Here is a 17,343-nt window from a genome sequence, read left to right as displayed (position 1 = left end):
AACCCTGACAAATGAAAAGAAGAGGAACTCTGAATTGTCAGGGTCATAATCATAGCTCTCGTTTCTTGGGCACTTCCGTTGGGGCGTGCACCAGCCTGGGAGCCTGGGAGGTCATTATTATTACTATTCCCATTTACAGAGAGATGAATTGACTTCTCTAAGCTTTACACAGGGGAACTGGGCTTTAACCAACATCTTTCTGATTCTAATGCCGATATCTTCCACTGCATCATGGTACTTTTTGTGGTTATGTTTGGAGAGTCAGGAGACATTTCCAAAATGCTGGTGTTCATGAACCTTCCCACTATGCTTCTTGCAGTGCTGTCCTGCTACTCTCCTCTGAAGTAGGGCACAGTCTGTTTTCTTTAAGGCCCAGGTGTCTGTCCACTTACCCACTTAGCCTCGCTGAGCCAACTGGTTTGCTTCCTGAGTCTTCGGCCCCTTTGAAGTGTGTTGTGTGTTTTTAATTGCTCTGCATCAGATTATGACGGGACACGAGGAATGTGTACAAATGCTGCTGGAACAAGAAGTGTCAATTCTCTGTAAAGATTCCCGAGGGAGGACCCCCCTGCACTACGCAGCAGCTCGAGGCCATGCCACGTGGCTGAGCGAGCTGCTCCAGATGGCACTTTCAGAAGAGGACTGTTCTTTCAAAGATAATCAAGGCTACACACCACTGCACTGGGCTTGTTACAATGGTAAGTTGCTTGTCATTTGGCTGATTCCACCAGGCTTCCCATGCCAGCACCACTGTGATCTCGGTGGAGGGGAGGGAAATAGTGAAAGGCTGGAAGCCACGGCTTCCAGTCTTTCTACACCCAAGACACCTTTTCATTTTTTGCTTTTTTCCCTTTTCCATAGTTTTCCCCCAATGGCTGCCATGTTTTGAAAGATGCCTCAACTGAGGTTTGAGATGCCTCAATTTTTTTTTTTTAGAATGTAATTCTTCCTTTAATATAAATAAGGCAACATGAAACTCCAAGTGTCATATTTTGTTATTCAGTAACATATAGCTCCTTGTTATATTTTCATTGCAATCCTCTTTTTTTCACTGGTTCTGCCTCAATAATGAGCCAAATTTTCTACTTGTTTGACTCAGTTTCTTTCCTTCCCTGCCTTCAGAAGACTGTAATTTTTCTTTACCTGTTAGTGGGTGAGGGTTCTCTACCCACCATTTGGGTAAAGCTGTGAGAGCTTTCTGTCCATGGAGAACCTCCAGGAAGAGAAAGAGGCAGCAAAAGTGTTTATTATGATGGCAGGTGGCACACCTGCTACAGAGAGTCCTCTCCCCTGGTGTGCAGGTAGGGTGGGAGTTTCTCTCTGTTCTTAGGCTTCTCTAGGTGTAAGTAGGGGAGGAGGAGGAGTCCTCTGCTAAGAAAGTCACCTTTCCAGTGCAGTCTTCCTTCAAGTCCAAATGCACACTCCCATCTTCCCAGAATCTCCTTCGCTAGGCATTTTGAAATATTGAAAGTAGTTCAAAAATCCCCAGCCCTACCTACACAGACCCTTAGATTAGAATTCATCCCGTCCTCAAGGAATGGTATGTGTAGATGCTGTCCTAAGCTAGGTCCTTTGTGGGTATTCAGGTCGTATTAATAGGGGATTGAAGTGTCTGGGACCATTTGAGTTGAGGGTGGATGTAGTTGGAAAGCTAAACAGTTTAGCCTAAAATTAGGGACGTTTTATAGTCATTACTTTGTATGCTTCTTAATCCTCCTAGAAAGAATTGCAGCTTTTCTTTCTTAGGTGTATGAAAGGTTTTATTTGTATTTTGATACCTAAAGTTGTCTAAATTACATCATTTTGAGGTAAATCGTAAAGGGACTTTCATTAATTTAGCACTGAGCTTGACCAAGAAGAGGTTTCCGGATAACAACCAGTATTCCAAAGCCAAATAGCAATGCCTTCCTGCCTTGCAAGTGTACAGCACTTCATAAACCACATTTAGGTCTCTTATTAAGTAAAACTTCCATCATCCTGCCACATAGAGTAGGCAGGTATTCCTACTCCCACTTTACATATAGGAAACTGAGGCTCAGAGATCCCAAATAAGTCGCCCAAGATCACACAACTAGCTAAGACCTTCGTTAACTCCAACTCAATTCATCTGGAAAATACCTGTTGTTGTTTTTTTAAAATAATTCCTCAGATTCATTCATCCATTCATTCACAAAATATTTATTGGGGGCCTGCTATGTGCAAGGCTCTGTTCTTGGTACCATTTAAAACATTTTTACTGTATTTTGTAGTCAAAGTCCTTTTATGTACATTGTCTCAAATACTCTTTTGTATCAATCACAACTTCTCCCTTTGACTAGGATTCGTAATAACAAGTGAACCAATTCATATATTTGAAAGGTGTATTTCCCAATATAAATATGGACAAACTGAGGTATCCCTATGTTGGGCATCTATCTATTAAGAGCCAAGAGTAATACAGAATCTAGGCTGCTTGCAAATGAGATCTCTTCTCTATATCTTTCCCTCCACCAAGCTATATGGCCTTCACTGTATTATTTGTTCATCATGTCTCAGAACACCTGTGAGCTTAGTTAATAACATTTTGGCATTTTATGAATTTTGTTCCTTGAAGAATGAACATTCAGCAATTCAGGAATATTCATAAGCCAGAATTCAATGCTTAACAGCAAAAAAAAAAAAAAAAAAAAAAAGATTATGTTGAGCAAACGTTTTCTTGGAAACTCCCTAAGTTCTTTTGATTCCTTGCAGGTAATGAAAACTGCCTAGAGGTGCTTTTGGAGCAAAAATGTTTTCGCAAATTTATTGGTAATCCCTTTACTCCACTGCACTGTGCAATGTAAGTAGAAGTGCTGGACATTAATGGCGTGGCTGTGATTCTTTTAACTACATGTAGAGAATTGCCTTTTAGGGAAAGAAAAGCCTTTGAATTACAAATAAGACCAATATACTCCATTTTGCTGCTGAAGACAAATAGGTTTAATAGCATAGTCTGGTCCCTAATGTTAATGATTTTCCAGAAGCTTTTAGGGAAGTGTCATAGTTCCAAGGTAGTTCAAACACTACCTTAGGGAAACTGCATGAAAAGTAGTCTGAGAGGCACATTACACAAATGTGAAGAGCTCTTCTTCAGAGGTACCTCACATTTGTCTGCCAAATTCTAAAAATAAGTCAGATGTAGAACAATATGCCTTTGGACTTTTATACCAAGGTTTTTCATATTTTGTAATTCACCAGTTTTCATATGTTGTACATCCTTTTTTGGTAAATGTAATTTTTGCTTTAGTTTCATAATGTGAGCCATTGTTTAGAATGTCCTGTGTTTAGCCTAGTCTGGGTAAAGTCATTGCTTATAGTTGAGAAAGTGCAGTGGCTTTAAGTCAGACTTCCGTGGTCAGCCTGGGTGGCCCTGGTCACCTGAGGGTCCTTGAACACCTATAGGCCTGTGGTCAACCTGGGTGTCCATGGTCAGGCTAGGGCCCGTGTTTACCTGGGTCTGGGGACCCCTGGACACCTCGAAGGATGTGTTCATCTGGACATCCATGGTCAGCCTGGGGGCCCAAGACCTGAGAATGGTTTGTCTTTACACTGTTTCTAAGCGTCACATGAAGTTAGATCATTTGATTGGAAAGATATGGAGGCCTAAGTGGATCAAAAAAAGAAAAGATAAATAATAAAAAGAAGGAGTTCATTCATATCATTCAAATCTGAAGGAACCATGTTTTTCCACTTTGGTATTCCCCAAATACCTAACATGGTGGCTTAATTAAGTAGTATGCAATAAACTCCTACCTTGGACACTTAAGAAAAGCTAGGGGTTGCAGAGTATTTGCCACTGATGTTATGCATCAGATATTTTTTAATGCATTAGATTGTTAAATATACAGTACATAGGAAGATGGGGTAAGAAAGGATATATATAAATTCATAAAAAAGTGAGATTTTAATGTTTAAAATACATTTTCATTTTAGAATAAATGATCATGAGAATTGTGCATCTCTGCTACTTGGGGCCATAGATTCCAGTATTGTCAGTTGCAGAGATGACAAAGGAAGGTAAGTGTTCCTAAGATGACATAACTTTTGTGGTTATGGAGTAGCCAAACATCTGATTTTTTTAAATTGAAAAAGTAATGTACAAACTTGGTTTTTTAAAATTAAATATTAAAAGGGGTATATCATTAAAATAAATTCTCTCTTAGCCCAAAAGTCCCAGCCTCTTCCCCAGAGGAAGTCACGGTAAACTGTTATTTCCAAATTGTTATATTCTTCCAAATATTTTCTCTATTTATCTGCAGACATATATATAAATATATATGCATAGGTTCTTTTTTGCAAATGGAGCATCCAATAGCAATGTTCTGCTTTTGGTATTTCTTACACATCTTTCCATATCAGAATGTATAGCTTTAACACATTCTTTTTAAAGCTGTACATTATTCCATTGACTGGATATACTATAATTTAATCAGCCCTGCTCTCTTGAGGAACATTTAGGTTGTTTCCAATATTTGGCTTTTACAGTGTTACAGTGAACCTACTCATCCATGTGTCTGTACACATCATCTATTGTGTCTGATAGACAGAGTCTTAGAAGTAGAATTACTTGGTCAAAATGTTAACAGTTTTTTATATTGATAGATAATGCCGAATTGTCCTCCCAAAGAAATCAATCAACCACATTTAGATGATGTAGGTTCTTTTTTAAAAAATATTTGGATAGCCAGTTACCCACCACTGTAAGGCTTAATTTTGAAAGTATCTTCTAATAGAAGGTATCCAAAGTGAGGAAGAAGTCACTGGTAACTCAAGATTAAAGGGTCAGTAAAGATGGTAAATTCCTTATCAGAGCCACCATGTACACCCCTTAACTCTAGGGGGTGCCATTCACATAAATTACATTTCTGTGTCCACCCTGCTTGGCCATTATGGAGGTCCTGATCATTATCCCTGTAAACTGAGCAGTTTTAAATCCTTAAAATGACACCATGCACATGTTTCTCAGTCAGTTACTGAAAGAGAGTGTGTTAAGCTTAAGGGAAACTAAAACCATACTTGTCTTACATCTTCAGAACACCCCTTCACGCGGCAGCATTTGCTGATCATGTTGAGTGCCTGCAGCTTCTTTTGAGACACAATGCTCAAGTGAATGCAGCAGACAATTCCGGGAAAACAGCGCTGATGATGGCTGCTGAGCACGGGCAGGCAGGCGCCGTGGGTATGTGTTCGCTGTGCAGACTCTGCACTTACACTTGCCTTAGTTTACTGGGGTTGCTCTAACAAATGCTACAAACTGGTTGGCTTGCACAACAGGGAATTTGTTGTCTCAGTTTTGGAGACTAGAAATCCAAATCCAAGGTATCAGCAGACCATGTTTTCTCCAAAGTCTGTAGTGTCCCGGTGGTGGCTTGGCCGTCCTCCGTCACCTGGCAATCTCTCTTCCATCTCTCCTTACTCCTCCTCCTGCTCAGTTGCCTGTGTCTCTCTCTAGGTTCCCTCTCCTTCTAAGGACTCCAGTCATACTGGATTAAGGCCCCCCTTGATTCTATTTGGTCTCATGTTATAGGATCTTCAAGGATTCCAGTTATGAAAGAGTTCACTCCCGCAGGACCGGGGCTTCAGGCTTGAACATGTCTTGTGGGGGACATGATCCAATCCCCAACACTATCTAAAAATCAAAATAACATAAATTGAGAAATCAGTTGTTATCTTAGTACATACATGTAAAAAAATAAAGGCCAATAACGGTTTTACTTAAAGCTGCCTGATTCTATTTGCTTGGTCATCTCCAGTCTCCTGTTACTTGATTATTGGTGGACCTTGTGAAGGGGAGCCACCTTTCTGCAGTTAAATTTCTCAACATTTGGAAACCAAATATAATGACAGAATCATTGTCACTGTAAATAATGAAACTGTAAAGACAAAGTTCAGACCTGTTGACCTTGGATTTGGATATAATAAATATGGCAATAAATCGCTCCTTTTTTCTTTAAAAACATTAAATGTGATTATGTGAGCTATGCTAACTTAAACATATTCTTGTTTTGTAGTATCTTCTTCAAAATGCATGCAGTCTAAGTAACCCTATGTTGGCTTTTCCTGTAGATATTTTGGTGAACAGTGCCCAAGCTGATCTGACTGTAAAGGATAAAGACTTGAATACACCCTTACATTTGGCTAGTAGTAAAGTATGTAAATGAATTTGTAACGTTGTTATTTGGCATAATAATAATAATAATATTACCTCTTAAAGTCTCACTGTTTATCCCAGAAGCGTGGAGGGTGGCTCTTAATTAAGATGTACGTTTCCCAGGATGCTGTCAACTGTAAGTGGAATGAAGGAGGAGAAGTAAAGTGCAGACCCACCCTGGGGTTGATGGGTTGGATGTACTTTTCATGGCATTTGCCATGTACATTCTTGCCTCTCCTTCCATGGTTGTGGTACACATTTTGGTTTTAAACACAGTGTAAGACCTTAGTCTTATGGCTTCTAAAATATAAGCAATTCCCCTTGTTTCCATTTTGTTGCATTTGAAGACATTTTAATAACACAGCCAAAAAACACTCTACTCTGAGGCAAATGAATGTATTCATGTATATTTCTACTCTCCCCTCCTTTTCTTCTAGGGCATAGTTCAATGCAAATAAAGTGTTGGGATTTTTGTAACATTGCATTCGCATGTAGCTCAAGTTTCCTGCTTCCATAAAAGATAAATGATGTATATACATACATAAATATAAGGTTTTGCAAAAATGGGATCATACTGCTTTATAACCTGGTTGTTTTTGAATAATATATTATGAATATCTTTAAGGCATCGTATTTAAGGCCTTTTAGAAGATGTCTGCTATTCCACCTTAGGAATGTGCCATTCTTTATGTAACCCATCCCCGATTGCTAGATATATACCTGTTTCCCCATACATGCTACTGTAAGTGTTCTTTTGTAGAGAAATCTTTTTTAGGAATCCTTAAACATTTCTTTAAAGTAAGTTCCTCGATACAGAATTATTGAGTCTAAGGTTATAAACATTTTCAAACTAAATCTCTCTATAAAAAGGTCACAACAATTTCCCCTCCACTAGGAGTGCATCAGAATGAAACCTCACTGTACATGTCTAAAATTATATTTAAGGGTCTCCCTCATAAGGCAGCATTATAAACTGATGTCAGTTGGCACCAGTGATGGTGGTTTGTGCCAATATAATTATAACATTAAAGGTGTTATGCATACCCAATGTTACCAGAAGTCTCCACCATTTCTTTCACTGGCTCATTCTCTTACTTCATACTCTGGGAAGCCCATGGAAACCATAGAACGTGCTCAGTTTCATGAAGTTCCTTTCAAGATCTAGTGTTTTTTGAATACATCATAGTGCTGTATTTTTCTAACTTTGTTGTGCAAACAGATCACCTGGGGATCTTGTTAAAATGCAGTTTGCTTTAGCAGGTGAGGGGTAGATCCTGAGATGATGGTGCTGATGCCGCTGGTTTGAGGAAGACACGAGTATCGAGCACATAGAGAGCTACGACCCCTTGACAGGGCAGCAGACCTGAAATCGTGAAAGGGTCTTTGACTTATCAATTGATTAAAAAAAATTATCAACCATCTATTAAATCATAAGATACAGAAATATCTTCCCCTGATTGAGGAAAAAAGAATGAACTTTCCCAAAATAGGGTCTCTAACACTTTTAGGCAGTAAATGATAAGTGATACAGATAATAGGTGTCATGGGAATTCCAAGGATAGATAGATCACTGGAGCAGTAAAGAGGAAGGAGGTGGGGATTAATTTATGTTTAAAAAGTAATGTTGAAGCATTTAAAACATGCTTCTAATTCTAGTTTCTATTTCCACTAACCTAGCTGAACTAGTAGCATGTGGTACAGCTCTCTGTGATATTAATGCTAAAAGTTTTCTTAGAAATATTAATATTTTAGTGCAGATCTATATTAGCCAAGTTCTAATAGACCTTCATCAGTATCTGTGGCTCTTTGGTCATTTGCTTTTTAGAAGAAAATTACTCAGAAAAATAGACTTATCAAATGTTTTTAGGCAGAGGAAATTCGTTTTAAATTTAAAGCATAATGAAGTAATATTTCAGGTACTTTTCTGTGTCTCTGCTCCATGTTTCTTATTCTTTTTCTTTATTAGGGTCATGAAAAATGTGCCTTGTTAATACTTGACAAGATACAAGATGAGAGCCTTATTAATGCAAAAAACAATGCACTGCAGACGTAAGTACCAACTTCTAAAGTTTGACTCAGACTCAGATTCAAGGTCGTTTGTTCAACAAATATGAAGAACCTGCTGAGTGTCAGGCCAGTGCTAGAACACTGCATTGAGACACATGGACCTGGCTTCCCCTCCATGAAGTTTACAGTCACATACCTACAAGTGCTGACCAAGCTAGACATTTTTAGTCAGAACCCTTATTCCGATATGTCTCCATAGAATTTTGTGAGGTGTGTGTTTTCCTTTGCTGATATTTCTATGATAATATTATAAATTTAATGGGGATATTAGAAAATGTTATGGGCTGACATTTGGTGAAACTATTTGTACAAATGTATTAGCATTTATGTTTTCTTATGGGAAAATGACAGTTTAATAAATCAGGTTCCCAGAACAGATTTGAAAAGTTTCTAAGCTATTTGTCTTAATTAAATTTTAATATAATTTAGTGTAACTCTCAATGTGATAGATCTAAAAGCTGCTTCATTTTCCATTTTAAGAAATTACTTATGCATTTGTTTTAAGGGCAAAAGAATATTAGGAATCTTTTTTTTTTTCATTTAAGATTCCTAAGCAGAATATAAAAGAATAAAATGGTTTGACATTATTCTTTAATATTTAAAATTCTTTGAATTTTTTAAATTCAGTAAAACATTGATGCATTTATTAATAACATCTTTGTGGGTGATATCGATGCAAGTCCTAATTGATGAATTATGTAAAACAGTGATTGAACTGCCATGATAAAGATCAAGAGAGGAAGAACCTTCTAAAAAACACACCTGAACTCTGTGTTCATATTTACTGTCATTGAGGTTATTTGAGATGCGGAGTATTTGTAATACCTGCAGAGAAAAATGGGCCAAACCTGGAAGAACAGTTGGATCATTAACACCTGGACAAGATCCGGTCAACAAATGTCTTTTTAAAAAAGCAAAAATATCCATGTACTATTTATAGGTTCCTAAGCACTTTCTTCTTTTAGTGACATGGGCTCCCCAAAGTGACACATTCTCACACAAATATGTATCATAGTTGACACCCCATGTTGTATTTTATAGACCCCTCCATGTTGCTGCACGCAATGGCTTGAAGATGGTAGTTGAGGAGTTGCTAGCCAAAGGGGCCTGTGTGCTTGCTGTAGATGAAAAAGGTAAGTGGAAAAAGTGAACAATTACTGCAGGTATCTTCCATATACAGGTTGAAGCCAGAGGAAATGCCCAGATGTAGGAGCTAGTTTAAAAGGCAGTAAGAATTCTCTTCCCTTTGGAAGTTCCATGTGTGTGAGAAATCAAACAAGGATAGTTTGTCCTGTCTTTTTGTTTTATAAAGCACATAGTCTACCTGTAGCCCATGAGGGCTACCCATTTTGCATGTAATGTCAGTAGCGGGTCTCTCAACTCCTCAGCGTGGTGGTTAAAATATTTTAGACACATTAAAACACTTTAAACTTGGCACTCAAAATGCTAACTGCATACACTGAAGAGTTAGAGATTACATATGTCATTAGTGCATGCTCAAAGGTTTTAAAAAAACAAACCCATGTCTTCAATTGTGTTTCTGTTCATTCTGAGAGCAAACCTATTTATCTACTCACTTTTTTATTTATTTAATTTTCTTAAAGAATAGAAGAGAGCTCATGTTCCCAGTATGGAAATTTGGGAAATATGAGTAAAATGTTTTAACTAATGTCTAGGCTTGAAAGCTTCTTCTGATATATATAATGCTCCTTTTCTAAATGAACTAACTCTTAACAGAAGCTTTCTACTCTGCTACCTAAGAAATTTTGAAAGCTAATGAATATTAGAATTGTATTAAACCACTGTCTTAAGCATAAGAGCAAAAGAGGAACTTCTGGATATTTATGAGTTAAGCAGTTTTTTAGATGTGGCATTATTGTGGCATTTAATTAAAGTACTATAATAAAATGTGTTAACATATCTCAATTAACTGCTTATTACAGGTATTGGAATTAGCAGCTCATGCCTATTTCTCAGAAGTAAGCAGCCATTCTGACATCTTTAGCTAACTCTTATTAGTTTTGGTTTTGCAGCCCCATTTGTCCTAGCATGTGGCCTGCTCTGTCCCCAACCTAACTCATCTAGGAGGAGCAGAAAGTTCTCTATGCCTCATTACCTGATTTTCCCACCTCACTTTCCCTCACCCTCTCTTACTGGCATGCAGGAGCCCACAGTTTTTCTCCAAAATAATCAGACCAGAATAAATTCATTTTGCCTTTCTCAGATGTAAGTCTACTGCAGCTGAGACTTCTCCTGTTGATAGTGACCTTAGAAATGAGAACCCTGGGTCAGTAGAGCCTGTACCCTATCTCAGAGCTTGGCTACACCTCAAAGACCTGGGAATATTTGGGGCTATTTTGTACAGCACTTGCAATCATAATTCCCTTACCCCTGGGAAATGGAAAATTAAGATACCTGTCAGTTCTTATTTGTTTTCATACAAGAAGGAGAGGTGGGTGGGGACTGGGGTGAAAGGGATGTCCAGATCAAGTGCTGATAAACCAAATATTTTTTATTGAGCCTGTTCCTCTGAATGAATGAGTGAATGGCTCATTGTCATGGTAGGAATGTTGGCCAGCAGGCAAAGCAGGCTAACTTTTGAGGCTGGTGGGATAAAGGTTGGATAAGGGTAGTAATTTAAAAAGAATTAATCCACCTCCCCCTGGCACCTGTTTTATGCATTAAGGCCATTTTCTCATTAGGAAGTGGACCTAGCAAGTCTAAATGTTAGAGAATGGCATGACTCTAATTACAGAAGCATAGCAGTTTTACAACATCTGTTACATTTAGGATTTGAGGACATTTGGTGGTGGTGTGACTATTTTTTAAAAATCTATTAAATTTCTCTTTAATGACAGCAAATTTTGAATCACAACCAACCAGTGCCTTTCTGTGTCTGATGGAGTCAAATAATTCCATTTTTCTAAAACCAACCTGTTGGTGTATTCTTTATTTGAAGTATATATAAAGTGATAAAACGACACTACTCACTTTTGCAGACATCTAACTTTCCCTGTCTTTTCTAATCTGGTGTGCAATTACCGACAACTGGAAGTCCTTGTTCTCAGAATGAGTCCTACTCCGGCCCAAGCCTGAGGCTCATGGTGTGCCTGTGTTCTCAAGTGGAAACATCTTCCTGGTTGTCCTGTTGCCGTTTTTGTGGAATTGTGTCCCACCCCCACCCCCTCATGTTTCTGTTCACTAGGTAAAGGCTGGAATTCTGCCTAACCTTGAGTAATATAGTGCTTGTTGTAGTCATGTGAGCTGGAAAAAAACCACCTTCCATAAAATGCCTCCTCCTTCATCTCCCTCCAGCCCCACCCTAGCATGAGTTGTAAGAAGTAACACCTCCTTTTGCCTGGCATGATTTTAACTTGACATACATCTCTGCTTGTGAGGTTGTCCGAGATGTACTGCAGAATGCTCACGCCTCCTTTGGATTCCCCAGTACTAACCACTGCCTTGTCTGCATTTACGCCCAGGTCACACCCCGGCCCTGGCTTGCGCTCCTAACAAAGACGTGGCTGACTGCCTGGCACTCATTTTGGCCACCATGATGCCTTTTTCTCCTTCCAGTTCAATGACGGCTGTCAACTTCGTTTGTTTTAAAAAAGACACTTTGAGCAGGACGACCCTCTCCAATCTGGGGAGCATGGTTAGCCTGTGCAGTAACAATGTAGGCTCAGAGGATGGGTACAATGAAAATGATTCTGATTCAGAAACGTTTTGACTTCGGACCTTAGACGCTTTTCCTTGATCACCCATGTTGGAGGAAGGGAAATAAGCGTGAATTCTGGGGTTATGTATGTTCAAGTATTATGAGCCCAAGCTTCCAGAAGCCAGTAGAGAGGGAAATAATCAAATTGAGGGAAGGCAGCTAAGCTGTAGGAGTAGCACACACACAGATGGGCCCAATTTTTATTTGTTTCATGTTTTCCTTGGATCTGGAATACTTCTGTGAAAGTCTGCCTCTCATTTGAAGTAAGGGAATAAAAAAGATGCATTTAGTTATTTTTCTTTGTGGATAATGCAACAGAAAGGGAGCTATTCTCTATAAAGTTTTTTTTTTTTTCATATACTCACTCGGTTGTGAGTTCTCAGAGGTATGTCAATGCCATGTCCCCTGGGATAGGAGGGAAGAGGTGAAAAAGGACATGCTTCAAACCTCTCCTCACTTTGATGTTTACTTCCTCATCAGAAGCCAAAGGTAAAAGTGTTCATCTTCAGAAATAATGCCTGTAATAGTCTTTTTAAGGGAATCCAACTATTCATTTACTCTCTGTAGTAAGCACTTAAATATCCAGAACTTCTTTCTGAGAATCTTTGGAAAATTTGTCAGATAAATTGAAAAACTGAACTTGCTTTTCTCATTTAACACAAATATGGCACCCAGTGCTCCCCATAACAAGCCTGTGACTAATTTGCACCCCAATGATTGAGCCCAAATGTATCTAATAACAATGTAGGTGAAAATTATTTTGCACCTAAACTTTGCGACAATATGCAAATTTAACATGAAACTGCCCTTTTATTAATTCATCCTTAAATCAAAATACTCACTTTTTTAAAGCGTGAGAACCATCAGCATTTTTCATCTATAGTAAAATGTTACATGAGCTTCTCAGTCAAGGTCATGCCAAGTGAGCAAACGTGTGACTGCAAAAGGGAACAAAAAAGCAAAAGAAGGAAGTAGAAATGGGTGATGTGCAAATTAAAGCCAACTGCCACTTGCTTGATGATAAAATCAACATAGTGAAAACTGTATCTGCTCCCTCTGCCAAAGCTTCTAGGTCAAATGGACCCCATTCTGCACCTGGAACAGCTGTACAAAAAGAAGAATGAGACTCTTTAAAATTTATGCATATACTCATACACACATATATACATATATGTGTGGGTAGGTGGGTGTGTATATGCATATATACATATATATGTATGTATTTCATCAACATGAGGACCAAAATGCTTCAGCCTAAAATGGAAGATTTAAATTTTTTTCTTTAAAATGGAAGTGAGAAATGAAGTCGCTTTTCTATGAAGTTAAAATGTAATCTTTTTACGCAACAGTCTTTCTTGTATTTTATATTTCTTATGACACAGATTTCTGGTTGATGGCTTAACGTTTGTACCTGATGATGTGCTGACTCTGGTGTTTTGTTTTTTTTTTTCCCCAAACTAGAGAAAGTGTTCCTATATGTTTGATGTAAATGTGTTTGTATTTATTTTAAGTGAAACAAATGCTGAGGAAACATATCCATTGTTTTGTTCTCTATTTTAATTGCTACGTGTCTTCTTTGGAATAACAAAATAAAGCAGAAAACACCCCCAGCCCTGGGCTAGCCAGCAGCCCTGGGTCAAGCCCAGCATTTGCACTGCTGAGGTTTCCAGCCGACTCAGGTTCTTCGACATCAGTTGGAAAGGAGAATAAGATCAAGAGCTACATTCCTTCGTTCAGACATGTCAACCAGCTTAGAGCGTAGAAGACATTGCACTCTATATGCTCTTCTCTAAGATGAAAACTGAAGTATATATGGAAACATATGCATGAAAGTGACCCAAAGAAAGATACAGTAATTATCCTAAATACACTGACAATTTCACACAGTCCCAGTAACCTAATGGGAAACCATGTCAGTGTGCTGGCACGTGTGCCAAGAGGAAAATGCAAATCACCAGCCCAAGTGCTGTTTTCCACTTGAGAAAGAGACAGGAAAGAAACAGATGGCATTAGGGCAGTACCCTCTGATGTTTTAGAGTCGCTTCCATTTTAACCCTGGAAATGTCTCTTTTATAGTGTATGTGAGATATTTTTTTAAAATGGTATTCTATCATATCTGGATCAAATACAGTTACTGTATTATATTTTTCATCTAACTGTAAAAAATTTTAATCTTATCTTTTAATATTCTGGATTTGATTAAAACTCATGTTAGGTTCTTCACAAATGAGAACATGTTCAAAGGACTCAGAGAATTGGTGTTAATATTGTTGAAATTTTTCACCACCACCACCATTGTTTTTAGAATTCTCAGTGTTGTGTTCCCCTCCTTCCTCTGTCCTTTTTGTTTGTGTAAAAAAAGATTAAATATTTATAAAGGAGTTAAATTGCTAATGAGCAATAATGACCTTATCTTTACCAACACATTGAAAATAAGGGAGATTCAGTGTCAAAAACGCACGGTATACTTCGGTGTCTTTTTCTAGAAGTGAATGGAAATCTTGTTCAGTTGGCTTTTAAAGCAGGAAATGAAATGCCAGCTTTAATGGTGAAGCAGCATTCACATTTTTCCTGTCAAGTAGCAGAGAGAACAGGAACGTTGCAGCAAAGCAATGAAAGCAGTGACTGACCAGCGACATTATCTCCATAAAGCTGCATTTTGACTTTTCCCCACTCTTCCTGGTAGGATGAGGACAAAGGAACAAAATGAAATCATGCTCATACGAACAGTTCATTGAATTCAATCTCTCTTCCTCTCTCTCTCCTGCTCTTCCTATTTCCCCCACTACCGAGTTTTTTCTTAATAAATGCTTTTAAAAACTGTATTTACTATGTTTTTCAAGTACACATCTTAGAAATAAAATTATGTTTGCAACACAGCTTTCTAAGGAAAAAAAAAAACAGAAAACACTGTTTTTAATTGAATCTTAGTTGTTTTGTGCTTTATCCTAAATGTGTTCTTTTCAGACAGTATTTTAACCACAGCACAGGGATCATGTTTCATTGCACTTACCTGTTCGCCAGTGTCTGCCTATCTTTGTTAATTACATTACTATCTCCAAATTGCCTAAAATCTGCTATGATTCTACAGTAAATAGCTCAGGGGATTTCTATTTATCACTACTAAAAGGGCACCATAGTATGTTTTGGTACTTTAGGCAGTAAACAGCTGCTTGATTTATTATTTTATTATTAAATTAGAACAAGAACATCAAATGGATTTGCTGCACTAGATTATTCTTTGTACTGTTTAGCAACTTGTTTTGCTTATCTGTTGCGTTGGTTGAAAAATTCATCCTTTTTTTGTCTTGAAATATGAAGTTAGAGTGCCTTTTCATATTTGTATATTCTGAAAATGTTCTGTGAAATGTTTTGTATTTTTTCATTTGAGTGTTATCAGAGCAATATGAGACCAGTGAGTTTTCATTTCAGACTTTCTTTGAATGTATAAAATATCTGTTTTCCTATTTCCCCTTCACCTGCTTTGAAATGAAAATGAATATGCTAAAGTTTTCTATAGGAAATATGTTTGATTTTGCTGTGCTGAAATGCTTTCTTCTCACAAAACTGTAAACCATAGGTCAGTGTTAATAGAAGAAAAGCATTTAAGTTAGTGACAATCTGAGTGTGTGTATAAAATGTAACTCGATACGTTTTTTTATGCAGTGATCGAAAAATTCAATGCAAATATCTTTTGTTTGGTAGTTTTGTCTACGTATTTTATGCTTTAGCATGTGCAATATATCTTTGCAAAGCACGATGATACAAATCTGGTGCCAGTGTTATATTTTGCATAAACTATTTGTAACAGCATAAGGTATTGTTTGATGATTTTGGTGGAATTTTGTCTGTAATGTTTTCTTATGTAAATTGGAGTTGAATGACCCTGGCAAATGTAATGACTGTAAAAATGAGGAAAATTACTTTTAGTTAGTGAATGGCTTTGAACCAATCTGAATTTTCTCAAGCACAGTTTAATACTTTTGCAACTACTGAATGCTCTAATAACATAATGAAATACTTAACTGTAATGTACACGAAAATGCATTCAGATGGTTATTTTTATAAATAAATACGGTACAAATATTGTCGCAGTGTGTTTTTTTATTTTTCCAAATTATGCTAAATTAACGTTCTCCCAGAGCCAAATTAACTTTAACTTTTGAAAATATATAATCAAGATATAAGTGTACCTACAGATCTATTACTTTTTTTATTATTAAATTCAGTTTTATTGAAATACATTCACACACCATACAATCATCCATGATATACAATCCACTGTCCACAGTATGATAACATAGTTATGCATTTATCACCACAATCTATCTATGAACATTTTCCTTACATCAGAAAGAGCCAGAACAAGAATAAAAAATAAAAGTGAGAAAAAAACACCAAAATCATCCCCCCATCCCACCCCATTTGTCCTTTAGTTTTTATCCCCATTCCTCCACTCATCCATACACTAGATAAAGGAGGTGTGATCCACAGGGTCTTCACAATCACACTGTCACCCCTTGTAATCTACATTATTATATAATTGTCTTCAGGAGTCCAGACTGCTGGGTTGGAGTTTGGTAGTTTCAGGTATTTACTTCTCTGCTATTACTTTTTGTATCATCACAATTAGAGAAAAAAAAACAAAAACATGTATGTTTGTGTTTATTATATTTACTTATGCCCCCAAGTTTTTCCTTAAAGGGTTTGAACTGACTTTCAACAAAAGACATGCAGCAAACTCTAAGTAGATAAATTAGGGCAGGGAAAAAGAATACAAACAAATACGTGAACCATAAAATTCAACCCAATGGCTATAACTAAACTCGAGTTTGCTCTGAGCGTCCTTGCAGCCAAGGTAAGAGGGAAATATGATCAGTTATATAGTTCACACATAACGGAAAGGAGGGAGCCTACTAGGTCCTCAAAATTGTGGTATCAACCATGTTATCAACCATGTTTACTGCTACCTTTCAGCTGCTCCATAGCAAGCCAAGAACTTACCTCTCTGCACGGTCCTTAAAGGATCAGGAAATTTCCATCTCCACCTGCCTCATCATCCAAAATATCTTCCCTTGAGCAGTAATTTGAGGGGACAATCCCTAGATGCACTAAGGAACAAATTCATAATGATGGAGTTTGAGAGAAAATGAGAGACAGGTTGTGAGTTGGGGTTTTCCTGAGTTCTTCAAATCACAAAATCATACAATGTTAGCTGTTCTTACACACTGTCCAGCCCAATCCCATTGCCATCTTTTTGATGAAGAAATTGCATCCTAGAGAAGTTATAGAACTTGCCCATTTTGCTTAGTGACCTGAATACAAAATTGTGCCTCTAGGTGTTTGGTTTTCTTTTTTTCCTATGTCATACTTGCCATGTGTTTTCTTT

General features: G+C 37.5%; 1 protein-coding gene across 4 annotated transcripts in view; it reads left to right on the top strand.

Annotated features, from left to right (window-relative positions):
• ANKRD44 (ankyrin repeat domain 44) overlaps nucleotides 1-17,343 on the top strand; it is a 351,473-nt gene that overhangs the window by 332,258 nt on the left and 1,872 nt on the right. The window contains exons 21-28 of one of the 4 annotated variants that reach the window (XM_037848890.1): nucleotides 482-698; nucleotides 2,731-2,818; nucleotides 3,952-4,035; nucleotides 5,052-5,197; nucleotides 6,085-6,167; nucleotides 8,136-8,218; nucleotides 9,278-9,369; nucleotides 13,020-16,042. In XM_037848890.1, the coding sequence (XP_037704818.1) occupies nucleotides 482-698; nucleotides 2,731-2,818; nucleotides 3,952-4,035; nucleotides 5,052-5,197; nucleotides 6,085-6,167; nucleotides 8,136-8,218; nucleotides 9,278-9,369; nucleotides 13,020-13,078 (852 nt within the window). In that variant the 3' untranslated portion in view covers nucleotides 13,079-16,042. Of the gene's footprint in view, nucleotides 1-481; nucleotides 699-2,730; nucleotides 2,819-3,951; nucleotides 4,036-5,051; nucleotides 5,198-6,084; nucleotides 6,168-8,135; nucleotides 8,219-9,277; nucleotides 9,370-10,179; nucleotides 16,043-17,343 lie in introns of those variants that run through there. The other 3 variants (XM_037848888.1, XM_037848891.1, XM_037848889.1) reach the window with 3 other exon arrangements.

The sequence above is a fragment of the Choloepus didactylus genome, chromosome 9 (genome assembly GCF_015220235.1).
Source record: "Choloepus didactylus isolate mChoDid1 chromosome 9, mChoDid1.pri, whole genome shotgun sequence".
Classification (NCBI taxonomy): Eukaryota; Metazoa; Chordata; class Mammalia; order Pilosa; family Megalonychidae; genus Choloepus; species Choloepus didactylus.
Note: the sequence above shows the minus strand (reverse complement) of the source record. Positions and strands in the feature narration are given on the sequence as shown.